Raw genomic sequence first — 24,654 nt, 5'->3', positions numbered from 1 at the left:
TGAGATAAAACTCTTGTTATGAAATTTTTAAATTTGGTCATATTTTGCTAAATTTTTCTACGGTTACTCCAATTTCATTCTTGTTCATGGGGCAAAAATTTTTGTTGTTTTTTTCTTGGAAATTCATGAAAATTTCTCTTCAGCTGTATAAAATTTTTGCATTGTACTTTTTTTGCACCTCGAAAAATACTATTCAAGTTAAATTTTATGCCTCCAGTACTTGGGGGTAAAGTGGGGGGGTTGGGGGAGTATATAGATTAATTGTTGTCCATCAGTCACACTGTACATCCATAGACTGACAAATCTTAATGGAATATGGTGGCATGCATGCCCTATGGACATATTATATATTGCTGATTTTGGTACCATACAGCTTTAAGAGTTTATATATAAATGATAATGGCAGAGATGATGAAGCATGTTGGTTTTTTTTTCTCGTTTCCCAGTTTTCCATCAGGCAGTAATTAATTAACAGTGAGAGATGCATAATAGCTAGCTTTCAATAATGAAATATCCAGAGCCCCTTGAGATATAAGCTTGTTGTGTCTATGTATCTATCCAGAAAAATGAGCTGCCAGTGTATATATAATAAAAGTGATGAGTAAAACACAAGAGCATTTTGTTGAGTGTATATTTGAAACAATTTTGCAGCAATTGCTCTCGGGTGTTTTCCAGCAGTGCCTCCCCCCCTCCCCTCTTCTTTTTTTTTAGCTATAAAAACTTGATGGTAATTATATTCATTGAGAATGTAGCTGTTTCGCAGAGTTTGTAAGGAGATGCACAGATGCAAAATTGACTGCATAATATATATAATTACCGTGAAACCTGTGTATACAGACAGAAATTCATGATAAGTGAAAGTGTTATGGTTGGAAAGAGGCTGTTTGTCTTGTCATATTATGACAAACTGTTTCATAGATTGTTATTTTACCTTTTGTGAATTTGAAACTAACGTTTTTGAGTCTAAGTAATGCATAGTATCATATTATCACCTTAGTGCAGTAAGTGGTTAACTCCTGAGTTAACCACTTACTGCACTAAGGTGATGTTAATTATATGCTTATGATTTCTAGATTGTATTTCATCCTTTACCTCCTGGAGGCAACAGATTCTACCCATGTTACCAGTACAGACCATTGGATCTCAGCTGGCACATTAAGCAGCTGTCTGATCATGGTCTGTAGTGTTTACGGTCATTCACAATGTACCTCTGCTCTGGCATGTACAGAAGTAATCAGTTCCTTGTAATCAATTCCTTGCCAAAGTGAAGGCAACCAGTACTGGTAAACTGCTTGACAGCCTGCCCAGGAACGATGTGGTGGCTGAACTGTGCTCTTAGGTAAATTCAATGTGGCTTTAACTGCAGTGATCCGGAATAAAAACTACCTTCACCACCACCACATGACTGTGTCAATGTAACAGAGGTAGTAAATGTTGACTTGACGTGGGCCATAATCTTACAAGAATGGTACACTTTTAAGTGTTCAATTACTGATTTGAGTATAATTAAAGTCAGCAACTATTAGGACTTAATACCTTCAATCTTGACAAAACCATTCAACATTTTTAGGGCAAATTTCTAAATATTATGTGTACTGACTGGGTTGTGCACACGGTGCAGACCATGGTCGGTGCCAGCTGATTTTGGTCTGCACTGGTTGCATGGGTTACTATAAGAATCTATTACCACCAGCATGCTAAAGGTTTGAAATGAGTTTTCATAAACCAAATAATTTATAGGATATAGCCTTTATATAATCGTACAGTAGAGAAGGAAGTTAAAACAAAACTCTTAAACGACAACAAAGTAGCTTTATTGAATGTTTGATATGTTTAAAGCTTAGCTTTTCAATGAAAGTAATGGAAATTGCTGTATCCTTGAGGATATTATGAGTATTGATCATCATAATAATACATAGTTGTATTTTCAAGGTGTCTTAGTAATCGGCATGAAATATCGTGTACTTTTATCTTCTGTTACCGTCTCGTGCATAGTGAACTCGTGCATTGTATTTTTTGTTTTGGTAGTTGAGTATTTTATTGAACATATTTGTCAAATGATATAGGTTGTTACGATATAATATGTTATCTGGAATTTCGTTACATTGGAAATTGGATTTTTAATTTTTGCTAAAGGAAAGCATATGTGTTCAATGTGTGTTCAATAGGGGAAATGGAACATAAATTTCTTTAAGTATTGTTGCAATATTGTTTTGACACTTCTGGAAACGTGTAAAAAAAATAATTTATTTTATGCATTGAAATTTGATTTAAATTGAGTCATTTGCATTTCCTTGGAAATATAGTCTGCTCTTCTATGATTAGTCAGCAAAAATTGCAAATAAGCAATTTGCTTCTTTTAACTGTCATTTAGAAATGCAAAAGATGTTCTTAAAAGGGGCGGGGCGTACTTTTTTCTTGCCTGTTTTATTGATGTAATAATGATGTACCTACTATTCCATGTTGTAATAAATCAATTACAAAAAATTGTTTGATTCAGAAGAACATTTTCCTGATGAGATAAAGTTTCACTGTTAAAACTGAAAGTAACATAATAATAACTAAGAAAAAGTGGTAATATAATAGACCCAAAGGAAAATAAAACCCTAAAACAAGAAAGTAAATTTTCGAAAAAGAAGAATACACTTTCAACAAAGTGAAACAAATAATTTTTTTTTTGCGTTAAATTTTGTATCAAGTTAGAATATCGTGACAAAAATGGAAATGATTTAATTATGATAATGGACTTGAGGCATCATCAACAGTTTAAAAAGTTATCATGATGGAATTTCTTCAGAATATGATTCTTGTTGAAACAAAGTGGAAAAAAATTAGATGTATATACACTATTGAGTTTTTATATTTTGAACACAGTAATTAAAAAAAAAAACTTGACATTTTTAACCTTCATCAGACCTTATTCTTATAAAACTTATTCTTATAATGTTATCGTGATCGAAAAAAGAATATGAAATATTGTTTGGATTTGAAGTTTTAATTGTGAAAAATTAAACACAAAAAGAGTGAAAATGTTAGATAAAGGGATAGAATATAAGACAATTGACGAGGACCATGTTTTGTCCAAGACGGCAGTTAAACTGTTCGCTATCGACAAACCCTCCAAACAGATGGTGGCTAAAATTCAACAGAAGCATAAACAAAAGTGCTATAAATATCTCAAGAAGAAAAGGTAAGCTTTCAAATAAAATGATTATAATATTTTGTACAAATTTCTTAAGGTAAGTTTAAAAAGTATTGAGCTGCTTTCAACAAGGGAGGTAAGCCTATGAGCTTTCAATAAGGGAGGTTAGCCTTTCAGCTTTCAACAAGGGATGTAAGCCTGTCACTTTTTAACAAGGGAGGTAAGCCTATGAGCTTTCATCAAGGGAGGTAAGCCTTTCAGCTTTCAACAAGGGAGGTAAGCCTTTCAGCTTTCAACAAGGGAGGTTAGCCTTTCAGATTTCAACAAGGAAGGTTAGCCTTTCAGATTTCAACAAGGGAGGTTAGCCTTTCAGATTTCAACAAGGGAGGTAAGCCTTTAAGCTTTCAACAAGGGAGGTAAGCCTTTCAGCTTTCAACAAGGGAGGTTAGTCTTAGCCTTGAACAAGGGAGGTAATGCTTTCAGCATTCATCAAGGGAGGTAAGTCTGTCAGCCTTCAACAAGGAAGGCAAGTTTGTCAGCCTTCAACAAGGGAGATAAACCTTTCAGTTTTCAACAAGGGAGTTAAGCCTTAAAAAGCCTTGTACAACAGTGTAAGTTTAGGAAAAAACAAAAAAACCCAAAAAACACCCCCCTCCCCTCCAACAAAACAAAAACAACAAAACAAAAACAAAACAACAAAAAACAGCCTGTGTGCATGAAAAATGAAATAGAATCAGTTTTACTGTATATTGAAAATATCTGCTTTTCTATAATTCTAAAGAAAATTTCCTGCGAGTTCTCAAGCAATACACTAATGAGATTAATTAACTGCAGCAGTATATACAGCCCAATGTTATATTTATTAATTTTGACAGATGTTTCATATGGAACTTTTAAAATGTTCTACATCGTTTAGGCTTGGAATGATTTATAACTTAGTAGGAATGCACTTTTTAGATTTAATTCAGATTCAGCCTATAGTAACTTTATTTAATATAATTCTACAAAAATGTAAAGTTGAGTCTGGTATCAGTAAAGAATGTTGATGTGTCTTAATTATGCAATCTAAAATTAAGTAATAAAACTGGAAGGGACAAATTACTTAGAAAACTTTAAGGATTTGACATATCAATCTTTGTTTGACATATGAAGAAATATTAAGAAATTAGATTTAAACTGATTTAAACAATGGACAAAAATGTTTCAGAAATATTTTTTAATCCCCCATTCTCCACCCTCCATCAAGGGGGTAATAAAGGGTGCATCTGTAAGTTAACATGCAGATCATACATGTGAGCTCTCCCACTTTTAGCAGGAGTCTCCTACTTTCTGCAGCCATATTTTCAAAAAAAATTCTTAAAATAAGGGGTATATTCACAAATTAAAGAAATCTCCCTCTTTTCTATAACAGAACTTTCTTCTTTGTTTATTGCAAATTCTAAAATCTCCCTCTTTTTGAAGAAAAATCTCCCACTTGATCATTGAAAAAAAGTTCACATGTAAGTAACAGATATCTCAATATACAAGAATTTCCTGTCCCAAATCTTTTCAGACAACTTCTCTCATAGTTCAAAAGTGACAGCAAAGGATTTGTATCCTGGAGCCGCTGGTTTGATCCATGGGTTAGGGAAATTTCTCTGGGACAATTGATCTTGGAGTATAAAGGTCATTTGTCTCCCATTGCAGATTACCAAATTATGTTGGATTGGAGTAGTTTGTTAATTGCCAAGAAATTTATAACTACTGGTTAGTTATCAGGAAAAGCTGTTTGGTTGGGCCAACTGCTTAAAATTTACCAAAAAATAAGTTAAAATCGGCATAAAAGTTAAAACAAAACAAACAATTGTACCTCAACCCTTGCTAGAATTTGCATCACAGTATTTGGTTAATGTTACAATATATATAATATTCATTTTTTTGTCCAAATTTAGATTATTTTCATTGTTATTGCAGTGTTTTTGTTAATTTTTTTGCTAAAACTTTTTTTTGTGTGAATATATTTTGATTCAACCTTGTGGCTGAAATCTGTATAAAATTTGAGTAAATTATCAAAATTATCTTTTGAAATTTTAATATAAAACTATTTGGATATCTTATATTTGTAGATCTCGAAAAGCATTACTCATAGAAAACACAACAGAGTTACCGCAGCGTGAGGATGGGGACGGCACCGAACACCCGGAACTGCACGGCATTCCATCAGGTAACAGGCCGGTTCATGGTTTACGCTCTGTCAGATTTATGTTTATTATACGGACAATCTATCTTTGCTTTATTATACAGAACTTTGGTAAACAGAGAAAACAAGGCTTTAATCTTTTGCTTTTAATTTGCAAAAATTAATATTAGGGTTAATTATGGTTTGGGCATTTTATTTTGATAATTAATAATCGAATAAAAAAAATGTAAAATTTACTTATGTTTGAGCAGATGGTGCAATTTATGTATTAAAGTATAAAGTTTAAGTTACACCCCCCTGGGCCACCCCACCAGGCCTCTGCCCTGTACCTGCCAGGGACCCTTGCGTCCCCCTGGACCTGCAGCCAGATTTTCATCCATTTTTAAAAAATTTCAACTTTCACTCATGTGTATGAAGTTTGATTCTGCAAAGTAAACATTTCCTTTTTTGTTTGTAATCAAAATGACTTTTAAGTTTTATACAGATATTCTGATAAGTCTAGCCATATTTGATCTGTGAAATTAATCGGCATTATGGTGTGAATGTTAAGTAATTAATTGACATGTTAATTATCACATGTACTTAATGTAATGAACATTGTTGTCAAAAAATTACGAGTCTGGGTTTTCACGCCTTTTTCCCCCCTTTGTCTATTCTCTTTGAAAATTAAAAAAGTGACTTTATGTCATAGTTATTCCAGATAACTCGTACATATTTCATGAACGAACAATTAATACACAGCGTTTCTGTTATGTGCGAAAATGCTGTATCTGTAACAATGATACACAACAGATAGGTGTTTTTGCATCTGACTTCAAATGATCTGGTATATTTTACATAGGTGTCTATAGATGTAAGTAAAGGTTTTCTGATAGGTTAATACGGTTTTGTGTTTTTTGAAACAAGAGTGGCCGTATTTAACAGGAAAATAAAACGCTGATATTATAACGTTCATTTATAATGAATTGAGAATGTTGCATCGGAAAGGCTTATAATGGATTACTTACTTATAGTGTATAAAAATGCAGATTCTTATGCATTAGATAACATACTGTATAAAGTTATTGAATTACAGATCCTAACAAAAATAAATGTGTCATTAAATATGATAATAATTTATTGAAGTAATGTTAAATCAAAACAATTAAATCGGATGGAAAAGTTGTTTGCTCAAGATTCCACAATTTTATACGCAATGATAGTCATGATATTAAATTCAGAAAAAGTTCTTTAACATCCGTTAGTAGGATAATTAAATTTTACTCAGTTTTAGAATAGAATTGGAATCGGATTAATTATACATAGTTAGGCATTAACAGATTATAAAGTTAGGCAATATATAAATATAAAGTTAGGCAATATATAAATATGTGTCATTGTGAAGCATACAGGGGAAATATAGTATGTGGCAATTTTCGGATAGTTCGGGACATATAATAATAGTTCGGCAATTATTATGCGGGAACCTGCGCACACCGTCCGTGTGGGAATCGTGTACGTATGCTAGACTAGATTAATCTATATAATAATCGGAGGTCGCAAATTCAATTGTCAGTATTGCCCAGGTTGTCTTAAGCAGCCCATACGGACAAAGTGGAAATTTTTTAATAATTTACTATAATTATATAAATATCATATGAACTTATTAAGAAATGCTTCAGATAAAATTGAAGCAGGACAAGTAAGTCAAAATCAGATTTTGATGGGCGTAATAATCATAATGAAGAATATCGAAGATTCGGAGCAACCAGTGAAGTCCGGATTAGAACAACTTTCAATAAGTGGGATAATATATAATAGTCTCTTTTAATTCCTATAGGCAATAAGGGCATGGTTATTTTTAGAATGTTGTTTTTCTCCAAATAAATTTTATCATTCTTTAAGCGTAGCTTTAGGTAACCTAGAGCCCTCGTACCAGGAAATATTATAATAATGATGAATATATAGAAACTATGGAGATTCATTCTTGCATTCCTACTTCACCATGACCTGTGTAAGATTAAATTTAAAAAAAAACAGGGAAATTAAACTGCAACTTTAATATTTACTTAATTTGGGATAGGCAGTGGCCTTGTGTTTTACAGGCATCTTGTTTTATTACCTGAGAATAAAGTGTTCCACTTTAGTGATGTAATCTGAATGCTAAATATTGATTGTAGAATTTTATATTGAATAATATTTCATTTTTTTTTTTCAAAATTATTGGTTTTTTAGGTGTTTTTTTTCAGGTTGCAAATATATCGAATTTTTTTTATTTTTGGGCTGTGGAGGATGATTAGCTCACCTGAGCACAAAGTGCTGAGTGGTGAGGTTTTGTGATGGCAAGTTGCCCGTTGTTATCCACAGTTTCTTTTTATAGGTATCCATAGTTTCTTTTTGTTTTGTATCCACAGTTTCTTTTTGTTGTTGTCCACAGTTTCTTTAAACCACAACATACCCTTGACCACTTCCTGGATTTTTACCAAACTTCACAAGAATATTGTTTAAGTATACTAAAGAAGGTCAAAGAAGCTAACAATAGACATAAGAATGAAATCTGCAAAAAAATGTCTCTTCAGTGACTACAATGCCAAGAGCTTATATATTTTGCATGTAGCATCACTTTTTTACCTCTACAAAAGTTAGGGTAGTCCGTGGCTGAATGGTTATTGTCGTTGACTTCAAACCACTTGCCCCTTGCTGCTGTGGTTTTGAATCCTGACAGGGACTTTGGATTCCTTCATGTGAGGAAGCCATCCAGCTAGCTTACGGAATGGTCGTGATTCTACTCACTGGTGCCAGTTCGTGCCTGAAATAATGCTCAGGAGGGCACCTGAGGTCTTCCTCCACCAGTAAAGCTGGAACGTCATTATATGACCTACACTGTGTGGGTTTGACGTAATACCCAATCAAAACAAAACAAAACTACGAATGTTAGATAAATCATGCCTCAATAGTGGGAATTGGCTCTGCCCTGCGTTTCACTGTTTACAAGGAAGAAAACACATTTCTTCACAAAGACATTGTACACAATCTAAGGCTTAGATATTTAGCATGTAGCATGATTGAAGTGAAGCTGCACAGAAGTTTATGAATCGTGGCCCCAATTGTTACCCTATGACCTACTGCTGTATTGCAGAATTACAACCTTTTTCTAAGAATAGATCTCAGGTGAGCGATCTAGAGCCATCTTAGCTCTCTTGTTTATTAAATACTATTAGATATTAGGGAAAGAAATCTTTAAGAGTATTTTTACTTTCTGATGCCCTGCTAGTGTTCTGTATGATAACTCTGACTATAATTCTGTTTGTAAACTAACTTCTTTGGAACGTATGTATTCACATATAATGTATTTATATGTGTGTTGTCTTGTTTCTATTTTATCTAGACCATACATCCCTGCTTTTGCACGATTCACTGCCCCCACCACCCGCCTACCCAGGACACTCCAAACTGCCACAGTATAACATAGGCAAGTAGAGCTTATAAAATTATATATATCTGTTTATCATATTCTATGTACATGTATGCATCTGTAACATTTTTGCACTTGTTTTTTTTTTTTGCGGGAACGGTGGTTTAAAAGTATACTCGAAATCATTTGAGATTACAAAAAAGACTTGACATCCCTTAACACACTTATTATCTTAAATGGACCTGTCCGTTTTTCAATCTGGACACAACCATTCATCATTTTTAGGGAAAATCTTATTTTTGAAAAAAGTGCCAACTGAATAAGCTTACAGTGCCGAACAGTGTCGGCCATTATCGGTCAGCACAGAATTGCAGTCTTGCATGGGTAGAACCGGTTGTCGTTTGCAATCTGTTGGATAATTCAAATCTTATATGAGTCGCGTCATGACAAAACCAACATAGTGCATTTGCGACAAGCATGGATCCAGACCAGCCTGCGCATCAGCGCAGTCTGATCAGGAGCTTACGAACTCTATAACAAGTAGAGAAACTGATAGCGAACAGCATGGATCCTGATCAGACTGCGCGGATGCGCAAGCTGGTCTGGATCCATGCTGGTCCTAAAACCATTATGTTGGTTTTGTTATGGCGCGGCTCATATATTACTTAGATGAGAGACAGTTTCTCAGTTCATATAACATGTACCTTTGAATATAGATGGTCTGCAGGGCTAGTTTGACTGTATCGTTCTTAGTATAGGATCATTCTGAATGTAAGTAAGGTATAAATTGCATTAATAAGTTATATGATATTTAATAATTATAAAGAATTCATTTAAAGTGGCAACACTGTAAGTAAGACATGCTCAGTCTTCCCTGTTAGCCTCTAATAAAGATTTTTTGGTTTGGCCTGTTTTACAAAAAAAAAAAAAGATTAGTGTCACAGATACTTGAAATTTTTGTATGAAATAAAAAGATAATATCTCTTTCCCAGCTTTGACATTGTGTAATCTTGGTCAATTGTATGTATATATGAACAAAAAAGGTAAAGTTATCTGTCATTGTAACAAATGAAAATTAATCTATGTTTATTCCTTAACTCCCAGACTTTGAGTAATGTATTTGCCCTCCTTTGAGTTTGGAACAGTCCATTTGTAGTTAAAGGGATGTCAATATTGAAATTTAAAAATTGAGCAACAAACAGTATAGAGCATGGACTCAGACTTCACAAAATGTGCAAGCTGACTTTAAGCCCTATAGTGATGGGGAAAGCTAGATTAGTTGAATTTTAACTCTGCCAGGTTAAAAGCTAAGGTAGACTTACTGTGATGCTTTCCGGCCAAAATATTCTGGCATATTCTCCAGGCATCAGCCAATATCTTAATAAATCGGTCATTTACAGAAAGTTATTTTTCACAATTTGATATTCAATAATTTATAACTGTTTATAACTGGAATTTAGTACATTGCAATGCATGATGAGTGATTGAAAATAATCAAATACATAAGATTATGAAAAAATAACATTAATGGTACGATAATTGGCCGATGATAGATTTTTTTTGGCGGGAAAGCATTACATTATGACTACCTTGAATATTACAAATAGGCCATTGGAATATATTAGTTCTTATAGATTATTATTTATATTTGTAGTATTATTAAATTTTAATGCTAGCTTTTCATTTTACATATTCTCTTCTGTTATCTTTACATATCTTATCTTCTTTTGCTTTGGATGCCTGCTTTTGTTTACTTTTTTTATGTTTATTATAATGATATCACTTTTGTTTCATTTTAGTGTGTGTGATGTTATTTCCAGTAACATTATTTTTTGAAAATATGTTTTTCAATGAACTTTAAGATATAGTAGTAATGCATGACTTTGATAATTTTATTAATAGATCTGTACAGTGATGCAAACCTTACATCTAAAGAATGGTGTGATGTGCATTAGATGATCAACAAAGGCAATATAAAGGAGACTGTCACACATTCACATATCCCTGTGGATTATATATATTATTAAAGGAGCACCCTGGATATAAATGTTCTTAAGGTCCTCCCCACCCCCACCCCCCAGCCATAAAATTTGGTGAATTGTGTAGGGGAAGGGACATATAGTGTTTCCTTTATCCATGTTAGTAACTTCTTCATAATTAGACAATGTATATGACTCCGGTCCCTAGCTCAAAGGTCAAGGTCAAGGCAAGGGATTAAACTTATTTGTCCTAAAGTCTAAAGTGCAGTAAGAGTTTTTGTCAAGACTATAGCTTCTGCATGCATAATAAGATTTCAAAATAAACTGAAGGAAGACAATGTGTCTGTTCACTCAAGGTCAAAATCATACTTGGAGATCAAAGGTCAAAGCACACAGGACTCAAGGTTGAACCTTGAGGTAAAAAAGTCATATGGCAGGAGCATCCATGTCTTTTCTAGTTATGATAACTTTTGCTACAGTTTTCAGGCAGAATGAATGGTTATTTTTGTTCAATGCTAGTTTACTGGCACATTAAGCATCAGAAATGAATTCAAATCTTTAGAAAGGGGCAAACATGTGTTTTTTAATAGATTTAGAGCATGTGTAATGCTAATCATTGGGGAAAAAAAGTTGTGCCAATGGTGAAAAAGTTGTCATGAATAAGTAAATAAAAAAAGGAAAGTCAAAAAGTAAATAAAGTTTTAGTTTGACTTCCTTATGAAATACAAAAAGACACTATATCTGTAATTAATGACAATATTCAAAAAAACAGCAAAAGATGGTTCAGTTATATTATGGCAATGAGTAACTTTTTGACAAGTCACAATGTGATGTACACATTTTTTTTTTTTATAAAGTAGGAATTTAAGAAACAAAAATAATATCATTTTTTAGGGCTTAATGGGTCTTTAAGTAATGGATTAGTTGTCTAGTTCACTAGCAGTACAATAAAAATATTCATAAAAATTTATTGAAATATAACACTTACGTTTATTTTTACAGAAGAAGAGACATCGGAAATTGACGAGGATGACGATGATGTTAACTATCTGGAGATCGACGGTCTGTCGTCAACGTCGTCGGAGAGCGAGGAGGAATATATCGACTACGAGGCGAAAAAGGACAAGAAAATCAAATTCAGTAGAGCTCCGATCAGGGTAAAGAATTTTTATCACACCTTTTGGAAGTGTCTAGGTAAACTGATCTGAAGTATGCAAATTTAAGTCCTTGTATTGGTTCATAATACAGGGTAAATGCAACTTCTTTGTGCTTTAACATTAGTCTGGTTCCATTCATACTATTCTGTGATTATTAGAAAAACATAGTAACAGGGGCAGGTAAACCAGACTACATGAACATCTGCAGAAGCAGATTTGATAAAGTCAGAGGGTCTCTGAATTTATAAATGCTTGAAAAATATATGCTCTAGCATTTTTCTTGCATGAAATTTGACATCTGATTTGATAATTTAATGTTTTGTCATTTATTTTTTCATATAAAGAAACCAGTTTGATAATGCTTTCAATGCACAAATGTGATGTCAGACCAAATTTAATCCATTGCCCCGCAAGCTCAGGCTTTAAATGCATCCTTGTGCTTCTTCGAATGTTAGTACGAGAAAAGGGTTTGTGTTTAGTTTGTTTTTGTTTTATTTTTATGGTGCACCAACACAATTTGGGTCAAATGGCACAGAAACAGGAAAGATGACTTTGGCTAATCTTAGGTGTAACAAACTTAAAGCAACACCAAGGGGTCAAAACAACCTCACCTGCTGGAGCTAAGTGATGCATAGACTCAATTAATTCTAATCCATTTAGTGGCCTTTTGTGATCACGCCGGATGCATCAACTGTCTACTATATACAGGCATTATATACATTATTTTGAATGGCGTTTTCAGGTATTCATGACGTACTCAACAGATGATTATGACAGAAGAAACGAGGATGTTGATCCGGTTGCTGCCTCAGCCGAATACGAGCTGGAGAAACGAGTCGAGAGAATGGACGTCTTCCCTGTTGATCTTATAAAAGGTAATTTAGACATATAAATATATATGATAAAGAGAAAAACAAGAGCCCAGTCAACCCTTTGTTCTGCTGTATGGAATAATATCTAAAGGAATTATTCGCTTCTGTATTGGAGGCTAATGATTCAAATTTCAGCATTATTGTTAAATTATTTATTTTAAAGGCCCATTAAGCCTCAAAAATATATATTTTTTTCATTCTGTGGAATGGGCAAACAAGATGTGTTTAATGGAGATGGTTAATGGATTAAGAACATTTCAGATGCATATTAACTGAAGAAAATACCTTGTAATGTAAAATAATTTCTGATAACGGTATGAAAATGTAATCATAGTCGTATTTTGATTTCCATACAAAATACTAAATCAACTATAATTGTACTGATTGTCAAAATGCAAAGAGACAAAAAGATGGCTCAGCTTTTTGGTGATCAATGAGTAACATTTGGGAAACTGTTATAGGACATCAAGAATATACAAGATTTAATGAAAAATCAAAATATAACCAGTTTTTGAGGCAGCATGGGCCTTTAAGAAATTGGTTTGAGATACAGAAACATAAATATATTTTGCCTATCATCACAAGGTCTGTTATAAATAATTATATTGAATTCCATGTTTATCAAGTTATACATTTTTGTTTGTGATACGAACTTTGGGTTAGTAATGAAGGCCAAATTTTGCAGACTATCTTGTTGTTTCGAGTTGGTTAGAAATTTAGCCAATTAAAGTTTCAGTTTTATATTTGAATAATATCCAACTGGCTTGAATGAAAATCCTGTATGATTATAGTCTTTGAGACTTGATGAACGATTTGAAGTTTAAAGTGTTAAGCAATTTTCCAAACACCTGCTATATGTATTGTTTTTGCGCTTTTAAACCATTTCTCTTGGGAAGCAGCCAAATTTGTAAGTTTATCGAAATAAGACATTTTTTTGTTTGGCTAATTTTGGCAATTTAAAGATTGTATTGATTTTGTTTCGTAGACACAATTTATATATCGGCCACTTGTTATATGTATAAAATGGTTATGTTGATAAGTTTTGAAAACTAATGAATTCTAATGACTGGTTGTAGTTTAAAGGGAAGTAATACTGGTTGGAAGTTTAATTTTTCATATTTTGATTATCTCCCTTGACATTGTAGTTAAGTATTCATTTTTCTCTGTGCCAGACTTGTACTATGTTAAACACAGTATGATTTGATAAAATTTTAGTGAAAGACTTAGAGCAAACAAGAATTTTAAATTAAAAAGACAATTGAGTCAGTTATTTTATGGAAAGGTTGATTAGATTCCGAGAACTTTATTGAAATCAGTTTTCATTAAACAATATCTTATCAAATTGAAAAAAAATACAGTGAAACCTGTGTAGTAAAACCATTCCTGTAATTGAGATTGTGTTGTTTTTATTGACGAAACATGTCAGTGGATTTTTCTAAGTAAAGTTTCTTGTAATGAAATTGTTCAAAAGCAGTGTTTGATCTTTGTGTCAAGTGACAAGTAATTTTTTATCTATGATCACTTAGAGTAGCGGCCTTAAGTTTGGTTTGACCTTTTCAGTGTCAGTCTCATTTAAAGCTGCATGCCTCCAGATAAGCCCTAAAAAAACTGAAAATCAACCTTATGAAAAATGTACTAAGATTAAAAAAGAAAGGTTAAAGTATCTATTACATTTAAAGTTATAAGTTACATTTTACATGAAATGAATGACTGATTTTTCTGTATTTATCACCATATTTCTAGTCAATCTGTAAGGGCTTTCTTTTCCCGCATATTTTGACATTTATTTGGTAATTTCTGTGGATTTGAATTGCCATTTGCAATGTGTAAATTACTTTCTTTGTTCACTTGAAAATGAAAATATTTTACTTTTTAATACATTTTCAAAATTTTTATGAAAATAAGCATGAATCTGGAGGCATGCTTGCTTTAAATGCATGCACGAATAAGGGTTTTGGATTTAAAAACCTAGTTGAAAAGTGCATCTTGAATGAGAACACTCTGTATATGAGCCGCGTCATGACAAAACCAACATAATGGGTTTGCGACCAGCATGGATCCAGACCAGCCTGCGCAGACCAGTCTGATCAGGATCCATGCTGTTTGCTATCAGTTTCTCTACTTGTAATAGAGTTGGTAAGCGAACAGCATGGATCCTGATCTGGTCTGGATCCATGCTGGTCGCAAACCCATTATGTTGGTTTTGTCATGACGCGGCTCAATTATGTATCATTATGGAAACTTAATGTATATAATTCTTTGCATGTAACAACACATGTTTACTTAATATGTCTGTCTTTATATATTGCTCATTAAAAACAAAATAGAGGAAATGCTCATTAAAGTATGTTTTGTGGCTAGATCTCAGGAAGCTGCCAAATTGAATTTACTAAAGCCCTTCAAAATGTGCAATCATCTAAACTTATATAATTGATATAATGGACTCACTGTCTGTTGTTAAAACATAGCAAGGGGACATTTTGTGATATCAGAATGTTGAAGAGCTTAAGCAACCAACATTGATGCCACATCCTGCTGAATTTGTGTAGGTTTAAATTTTGGAATAGTCCATTTGAAGATAAAGGGATTTTGATACAAATATACTAAAAATTAAGTTACCCACAGTATTGAGTCTGTTATAAGTGCACCGATATACATGATGGCCTTTGGAAAAGGTATTGGTAGTTTATACCTTTAGCCTCTTTCATTTCCATGACATTTCCATGACATTATGTTTTGTTCTTATATGGTTTAGTTTATATAATTATGTCACAGGTGCTAAATGTGAAATGAAGACAAAAAAATCACCCATCAATATTATGTGAACAAGATAGCATCAAATTACAAACAAAACTTTTCCAGTTTATGTTAAAAACCAGCCTCTTAAACTCCATATTAATCAATCTCATTTAAAAGTCTAAAGAAACAAAAATTGAAAACAAGTTTGTTTTTTACCAGCATTACACCATGGCTTTAAGGCATTTCTTTCCAAATTTCTGTCCAAAATCTCTTGCCTGATTCAGAATAATAATGATAAATTGCAAGCACTTTGAACATTTTGTATAATGAAGTTTGAATTTATTGCCTCTTGTATTTTAAAGGTAAAGCAATAAATTCTTATGTTCAATCTTTAAAGATCTAGAGTAGATAAAAATATCTGACAAAAAATCTCCCTATGCTAACAGTTTGAATATTGTAGGAAACAGGGCCTATTTCTTATTACCAAAATGTCTGATTTATCACAAGATAATAGTATAAGTTTTGTAGAGTTTAATGTATTTTACTATCAAATGTCTGATAAGCCATGCCTTCAGCCTGAAGCACTGTGAATAAGAGGAGAAAATTTGAACCCAAGTTTCATTGCATGATAATGATCTATCTTACCTGTGTCACAGGGTGGGGGGAATATAATATTATGTGGAGCCTGGCCAGATTTCAAAGCCAGGACTCGGTGCAGGTCTTCCAACTGACCTAGCTGGCTATTTTCACTTTTTCTTCCCTATTCAGGTAAACAGCTCTATTCTGTGACATGACTTATATTTTCTTGTATGCTTCCTAAATAAACTATTCAGGGAAGTGTGAATTAACTTGTAAGGGAAGTGTGAATAAACTTTTAAGGGAAGTGTGAATTAACTTTTAAGGGAAGTGTGGATAAACTTTTAAGGGAAGTCTGGATTAACTTTTGAGGGAAGCATAAATTAACTTTTGAGGGAAGTGTGAATTAATTTTTAAGGGAAGTGTGAGTTAACTTTTGAGGGAAGTGTGAATCAACTTGTTAGGGAAGTGTGAATTAACTTTTTAAGAAAACTGTGAATAAACTTTTAAGGGAAGTGTGAATTAACTTTTTAAGGAAAGTGTGAATAAACTTTTTAGGGAAGTTACAGTTGGAATAAACTTTCAACCATGAATATTTTTTCCAGATTGTCCAGAAGACCATTTGTAGATAATTCAAGGGTTAATTAAATCTGGTATTCTAAAGTTTGTTCAGGGCTATAACAAAAGTACAGACTAATATATTCTCAATATTTTACAGCAGATGTTTAAATTGGTATAGCTGGTATAGGATTAGGCTATTGAGTCAAAATTAGCGAAATAAAAGATAAAACACCATCATTTTCTTTTTCTGCCTTTTCTTTCACAAGGAGGTTTGTAGACATAGGGAAAGACATGAAAGTTATTTATGACAAATTGGGTTATATACCTTTCACCAGTGCCTGATGCTTCCAATTAGCATGTGAAGCCTGGCAAGATCCTTATCTTGTACAACACTAGACAGATGATATGTGACTGTTACATTTCTTGAGATGTTAGGTACCAGACCTTTATAGCATAGGGGACCTATATTTGAAATATGTTGCTTTTTTTCCAAACCTTTGGAACTTTTTTTCTCTTGAGTAATTAATGTCTTACCATGTTTTATATGAAGGGATTTGAACTGATTTCAGCATCAAAAAGCTAATATAGAGCCTTTTCACATTGCATATCAGTGCTAAAGACTTTGCATTTTCGGTTTAACCAAGAATTTTTGCTTGTGAGGAAATGGTTTGAGATGGCTATTATAAATTGCGGTATATTAGTAAGTTCTGGTTTCCAAAACTTTATAAGCAGCTTTTTTAACATTTTTTCTTTTCGTGTGATGCGGCATTAAAGATGTCCTGTCACAATTCACAGTGTAAAAAAACGGGTATGCTGAAGATCTTAAGCTAAATATTAGTCTACATGGGTGTGCAAAGCCCAATAACTTCTATTCCAGCAGAAAAGTGATGATATTTAAGTTCAGCATGACTTGAAGCAAAACAAAAAAAACAAAAAAAAAACAATTTAATTTATCAGAAGAATTACTGCTGTAATGACATTCTGTTGGAAAATTTCCTTGAATTAACAACTGCTTTATAAACAGTTCATCTATTTTATCATACTGTTATTTAATCAAAGGTTCATAATTATACCTTCATATTGAGACAAATGGTTTCTCTATGATACACAATTAGCTAATGTGTTATCTTCATGATAAATGAGCCTGATATCAGCTAATCATTTGTTCACAGTTCTATATTTGTAATGGTACTGGGAGTCCATGGTAAGAAGTTTTATAAAAAAAAAAATGAAATAAATAAAAAAAGAATTATGTTTGTCGAGACTCTGTGTTATTTGCAATAATATTTTAGTCATAGTGTATGCCATTTTTTAGGGGTTTATTGACTCTTGTGTCAAAAGTACTCTGAATTATTTCTGTCTCAGGACTTTGGATTCATGATTTCTTTTGAGGACAGAACCTTGTGCAAGTTTACTGAGCATCATTAATTCTAGACATGTACTGGAGATAATGCACCTGGCATTGAATTCTTTTTGTTCTTACCATCTGATCATAGCCTGCACTGTTCCCTATTTCCCCCTCATATTGTTGAATGGTTTTGTCCAGCTTATAGAGATGGGCAAGTCCATTTAAGATAATTAGTATGGTTTGGCTTATCATGTTACACATGATGATGATACCAATAAATTTGAAAAAAAAAACTCAAAAGGAGTGTTACATAATAACTTATACCAAAGCCTGAACATAAGTCATTGTAGGGATATGGCTTTGAGTTAAAAAAAAAAAGCTGTTTGAAGTAACATACATTAACTTCAGGAATCATCAGCTCCCCCTTAAACAAACATTTGAGTCTGCAACAGCCCTGTATTAATTATGTGTGTACAGGCTCTTTGAGAATGTTTTTGCACCTGTTTAGATAGTTTATCTGTCAGTGATTGTTTTTATGAGTCTAACAGATAACTGCTCATCAATCCACTGTGTATAACAGGTAACTCCAAAGTGCAGAAATCTAAGACAGCTAGAATACACAACATTGGTTTGAAGACAATATTAATTGCAGCTGAAAGTGCACCTGAAGTGTGCTTGACCAAATTTTTATTTAATGAGAACTATTGTTGATGAGCCTGAGATTGCATTGCCAGTGATGTTAAATTCAAACTCTAATATAAACATTGCATATCTATTTCTTTTTGTGCCAAGTACATTTGTATTTGTTGGATTTTACGTTGTACCAACACAGGAATGGTCATATGACGGTATTCCAGCTTTACTGATGGTGGAAGACTTCAGGTGGATCTTCTCTGTATTAATTCAGACACAAATTGGCACCTGAGAAGAAGCATTGGGTTGGAGGGGGACTCTAGCTTGATTAGCTTCATCGCATGAAATAATCCAAAGTCCATGGTGGGGATTGGAACTCAACATAGTGAATGGCAAGTGGTTTGATGTTTGCAGTTTAAACCACTTGGCCACTGATGCCCCTACATTTATATTTGAAATTAATGCATCTTTGAGTGTTACCGTATATACACTGTGATTTCTTAAACTAAATGAAATGCAAAGATGTCTTGTATCTGTGAGGGAATGAATGAATATTGTAGGAAACAGGGCCTATTTCTTATTACCAAAATGTCTGATTTATCAGTAGATAATAATATAAGTTTATAGAGTTTAATGAAGTTTACTATCAAATGTCTGATAAGCCATGCCTTCAGCCTGAAGCACTGTGAACAAGAGGAGAAAATTTGAACTGAATTGTTTAAACCAAGTTTCATTGCATGATATGATCTATCTTACCTGTGTCACAGGGTGGGGGGAATATATGTGGAGCCTGGCCCGATTTCAAAGCCAGGACTTGGTGCAGATCTTCCAACTGACCTAGCCGGCTATTTTCACTTTTTCTCCTCTATTGGTAAACAGCTCTATTCTGTGACATGCCTAATATTTTCTTGTATGCTTTTTAAATAAACTATTCAGGGAAGTGTGAATAAACTTTTAAGGGATGTGTGAATAAACTTTTAAGGGAAGTGTGAATTAAATTTTAAGGGAAGTGTGAATAAACTTTTAAGGGAAGTGTGAATTAACTTTTAAGGGAAGACTTATAGTGTGAATAAAAATTTAGGAAAGTGTGAATTAACTTTTTGTGGAAGTGTGAATAAATTTTTAAAAGAAGTGTGAATTAACTTTTAAGGGAAGTGTGAATTAACCTGTAAGGGAAGTGTGAATTAACTTTTTAAGGAAAGTGTGAATGAATTTTAAGGGAAGTGTGAATAAACTTTTTAAGGAAAGTGTGAATAAACTTTTTAGGGAAGTTACAGTTGGAATAAACTTTCAACCATGAATATTTTTTCCAGATTGTCCAGATAATAGTGAAGTCCATTTGTAGATATTCAAGGGTTAATTAAATCTGGTATTCTTAAGTTTGTTCAGGCTATAACAAAAGTCCAGACTAATATATTCTCAATATTTTACAGTAGATGTTTAAATTGGTATAGCTGGTATAGGATTAGGCTATTGAGTCAAACACGGTAGGGAATCACGTGACTTTTACGGTTACGCGTACAGACAATATGGCGGCCTAAAAACCTCGCTTTACGTGTGTTTTTCAGGTAATTCTTTATTATATCCCTTTTACTTACATACGAGACCTGTTGCAGCCTACGCGGAATAAAGAATTGTTGCCGCTTATACCTTAGTTTCCACCCCTGTACTCATAGCTTTTACAAACACTCAAAAATTCAACAGAAATTTTCAATATGAATAATTATATTTCGGGTAACATTCACGCAAAATTTGTATTTTTTATGAATTTGATTAAACTACGTTGAGTTAACAAAGAGAAAATGTTCATAGAATTTCTTTATTTGAAAATGTAAATATTAGGCATGTTAAATGTTGACTGGTCATTTTCTATTCCAATACATGAGAGAAAAATAACTTGGGTAACTCCCACGCGTACTATTATTGTTGATAACTCCCACGCAATATTTTATGGGCAAGCAATATCTATGCAGGTTATAGCCTAGATATTGATTGGACAAAATCATGATTGATGCATTTAGCCTTAAACGTTCAAAGAATTTTGAATAATATTAAAAATACCGCCAAAAGGTCCTGGATAGAATAAAGCCCCTATGGATAGCAGAATACATACTCACGTGAATATATTAAATGAAGTTTCGATATAGATGAATTAATCGCAGAAATTAAAATACAAGTTTTAAATATAAGAAGGAGGTCTATTTCAGTTTAAGCACAATTACAGTTGTCATTTTTCATAGTTTGCAGATATGGACGGTTCCAGCTCGGATATTGTTTGTGGATAATGTTGGACAACCATTTGTCTTAATGACCACATAAACTGGCTACTCGGCACAGGACCTTGTAAATGTTGTGGCAAGTCGAAACGTGACAGGTATGGCATTTTATGTTATTCGTTATATTTAGATTGTAAAGACATTCAAGTCATTTTATCACTTAGTCTTTTATGTAACCAACTTTTTTCAAATTAGTTTCTGTATTTAACATTATTATATTGTGTTTTTTTAATCTAAAGCATAAAAGAAAACAACCTAAAGAATATTAGAATGGGTCTTTTATTTTACAAACTAGGTAATAAAATCTAGAGGACTTATGTTTGAAATCAATATCAACAGTAAAACCCGTAACGTTTCCGATTTGCTGGGCTATAAAATGTTTTACCACAACATTTATAAGGTCCTGTGCCGTGTAGACTGTTCATGTGGTCAATATTTGAGACCTATCCGTGAATGAAATGTTTTCCACATTTATCACAAACAATATCCGAGATGGAACCTTCCATATCTGCAAAATATGAAAAATGACAACTGTAATTTTACTAATAAAAACAGAAATACAAAACCTCCTTCTAATATTTTAGACCTTTGTATCAAAACGCGACCTAATTGAATGATTTGGGTTTGGTAGGCCTTACGCGAAGTTATTGATATCCTTGGCAATTTATGATTTTACAAGCCATGCCTTTTTGAAATTTATTTATCTTATTATTGTAACCTATAAGCAGATGAAGTGTTGTTCGCCCCATATAATTTACGCCCCAAGACGATTCGTCAATTTAGCTGTATTAATTTTATATCTTAGTGATAGTAAAATTAAATGTGAATTAGTTTGAAAAATACATTAAATCCATTGCATTATCAAAACAAATATTGATTAAACTGTTTGAGGTTAAATAATAAAGATGAGTGTTAAATTTTAAGTTTAATTGCCGTGAATTTATAGGGAATAATAATAAGTCTATTTTATATTCTAGATCCTGGTCCTGGCTGAAATTTAGAGTATTACAGCTGTAGATTCTATACGGAAAGGACTGTTCTTGGGAAAATGCTGACGTAACTGATGGGAGCAGTTTTTCTTACCAATCATAGGTCAGACTTAAATAGCTTTTTAGCTCACCTTGCACAAAGTGCAGGTGAGCTTTTAGGATGGCCAACCAAATGGCGTCCGTCGTCTGTCGTCCGTCCACATTTTAAATATTCTAAGGACATCTTCTATGATACCGCAAGGCCAATGTTAATGAAACTTGGCAGGAATACTCTTTGTATGAAACTCTATCAAGATTGTTCAAAGAATTCCATTTCATGCAGAACTCTGGTTGCCATGGCAACCGAAAGAAAAATCTTTAAATATCTTCTTTTAAAGAACCGTAAGAGCTAGAGCTTAGATATTTGGCATGAAACATCTTCTAATGAGTGTCTACCAAGTTTGTTCAAATAAAAGCCCTAGGGTCAAAATTGGCCCTGCCCCAGGGGGTCATTGATTTTCCCTATATGCATAATAAAATTATAGTAAAAACTTCAAAAATCTTCTATTAAAGAACCCAAAGACTTAGAGCTAAGATATTTGGCATGAAACATCTTCTAGTGAGTGTCTACCAAGTTTGTTCAAATAAAAGCCCTGGGGTCAAAATTGGCCCCGCCCTGGGGGGTCATTGATTTTCCCTATATGCATATAGTAGAAACTTAAAAAATCTTCTTTTAAAGAACCCAAAGAGCTAGAGCTAAGATATTTAGCATGAAACATCTTCTAATCAGTGTCTACCAAGTTTGTTCAAATAAAAGCCCTGAGGTCAAAATTGGCCCTGCCCCAGGGGGTCATAGATTTTCCCTATATGCATATAGTAAAAACTTTAAAAATCTTCTTTTAAAGAACCCAAAGAGCTAGAGCTAAGATATTTAGCATGAAACATCTTCTAATCAGTGTCTACCAAGTTTGTTCAAATAAAAGCCCTGGGGTCAAAATTGGCCCCACCCCAGGGGGTCATTGATTTTCCCTATATGCATATAGTTAAAACTTAAAAAATCTTCTTTTAAAGAACTCAAAGAGCTAGAGCTAAGATATTTAGCATGAAACATGTTCTAATGGGTGTCTACCAAGTATGTTCAAATAAAAGCCCTGGGGTCAAAACTGGCCGGCCCCGGGGGTCATTGATTTTCCTTATATGTGTTTAGCAAAAACTTAAAAATCTTCATTGAAAAAACCCAAATAGCTTGAGTTAAGGTATTATACATGAAACATTTTTAAGTAAATATCTACAAAGTTTGTTCAAATAAAAGCCCTGGGGTCAAAACTGGCCCTGCCCCAGAGGTGTCATTGTTTTTAACTATATGTGTATAGTAAAAACTTAAAAAATCTTCTTTTAAAAAACCCAATGAGCTAGAACTTAGATGTTTAGCATGAAACATCTTCTTATGGGTGTCTACCAAGTCTGTTCAAATAAAAGCCCTTGGGTAAAAATTGGCTCGGGGGGGGAGGGGGGCTATATACAGGTGAGCGACCTCAGGGCCATCATGGCCCTCTTGTTTTTAAAAAGTTTTTGTTGTTTTTGTACATAATTTACTGTCAATATGAAACTTCAGCTGTATCTTAATTTCTATGCTTTTTTTATTATGTAAATCTTAGAAGATAATTATTTTAAGATAAAACAAATCACTAAGTTGATTAATTATATATAATTTGAGATTGACCAAGTCAACTAGTAACTTCTTATTTTATTTGCAGAAGCAGTAGAAGTATTCAAACACCATCATGAAACACTTAAGACATACCCAGAGAGCTCTAGAAGAAGTACTAGTGGTAGATTGGAACAGATTGTAGCTTAATTGTTAAACTAAAAGGACTTCTTAAATCGTTTGAATTTAAGCTACACTTGAACTGTAGTTTTGAAATAAAATTGCTGAAGTATTTAATAGTGTCTTGAATTTTTTGTTAAACCATGTTACAGTACTTTGCTTTATATTAGAATTAAAGTATGTTGAAATGACATTGAAACTTCAACGTTGTGCCAACGTTGAACTTCAACGTTTTATAAACTTTCAAATTCGAACATAAATCTAACGTTATTTCAAAGTTGAAATCTGACCATACTTCAACGTTGTTCACCGTTGATGTGCCTGCTACTTCTATCAAGGACCTATTTGCGGTATTTTTAATATTATTCAATATTCTATGAAAGTTTGATGCTAAATGCATCAATCATGATTTTTTTCAATCAATATCTAGGCTATAACCTGCATAGATATTGCCTGCACATAAAATATTGCGTGGGAGTTATCAACAATAAAAGTATGCGTGGGAGTTACCCAAATCTTTTTTCTCACGTGTAATGGAATAGAAAATGACCTGTCAACATTTAACATGCCTAATATTTACATTTTCAAATAAAGAAATTCTATGAACATTTTCTCTTTGCTAACTCGACGTAGTTTAATCAAATTCATAAAAAATACAAATTTTGCGTGAATGTTACCCGAAATATAATTGTTCACATTCAAAATTTCTGTTGAATTTTTGAGTGTTTGTAAAAACTATGAGCACAGAGGTGGAAAATAAGGTATAGGCGGCAACAATTCTTTATTCCGCGTAGGCTGCAACAGGTCTCGTATGTAAGTAAAGGGATATAATAAAGAATTACCTGAAAAACACATGTGAATCGAGGTTTTTAGGCCGCCATATTGTCTGTACGCGTAACCGTAAAAGTCACGTGATTCCCTACCGTGTCAAAACTATCAAAATAAAAGTTAAAACACCATCATTTTCTTATTCTAACTTTTCACTCACAAGGAGGTTTGTAG

At 33.1% G+C, this 24,654-nt stretch overlaps 1 protein-coding gene across 12 annotated transcripts in view; it reads left to right on the top strand.

The window, feature by feature from the left end:
• Positions 1 to 24,654, top strand: part of LOC132757650 (neurabin-1-like) — a 100,611-nt gene that overhangs the window by 10,208 nt on the left and 65,749 nt on the right. For 9 of the 12 annotated variants that reach the window (XM_060748984.1, XM_060748980.1, XM_060748982.1 and 6 more), the window contains exons 2-5: positions 5,248 to 5,345; positions 8,689 to 8,772; positions 11,697 to 11,851; positions 12,594 to 12,726. In XM_060748984.1, the coding sequence (XP_060604967.1) occupies positions 5,248 to 5,345; positions 8,689 to 8,772; positions 11,697 to 11,851; positions 12,594 to 12,726 (470 nt within the window). Of the gene's footprint in view, positions 1 to 3,014; positions 3,191 to 5,247; positions 5,346 to 8,688; positions 8,773 to 11,696; positions 11,852 to 12,593; positions 12,727 to 24,654 lie in introns of those variants that run through there. The other 3 variants (XM_060748981.1, XM_060748989.1, XM_060748987.1) reach the window with 3 other exon arrangements.

The sequence above is a fragment of the Ruditapes philippinarum genome, unplaced genomic scaffold (assembly GCF_026571515.1).
Source record: "Ruditapes philippinarum isolate M1 unplaced genomic scaffold, ASM2657151v2 ctg3585_1_1_1_1, whole genome shotgun sequence".
Classification (NCBI taxonomy): Eukaryota; Metazoa; Mollusca; class Bivalvia; order Venerida; family Veneridae; genus Ruditapes; species Ruditapes philippinarum.
This window is presented reverse-complemented; position numbering and strand designations above follow the sequence as displayed.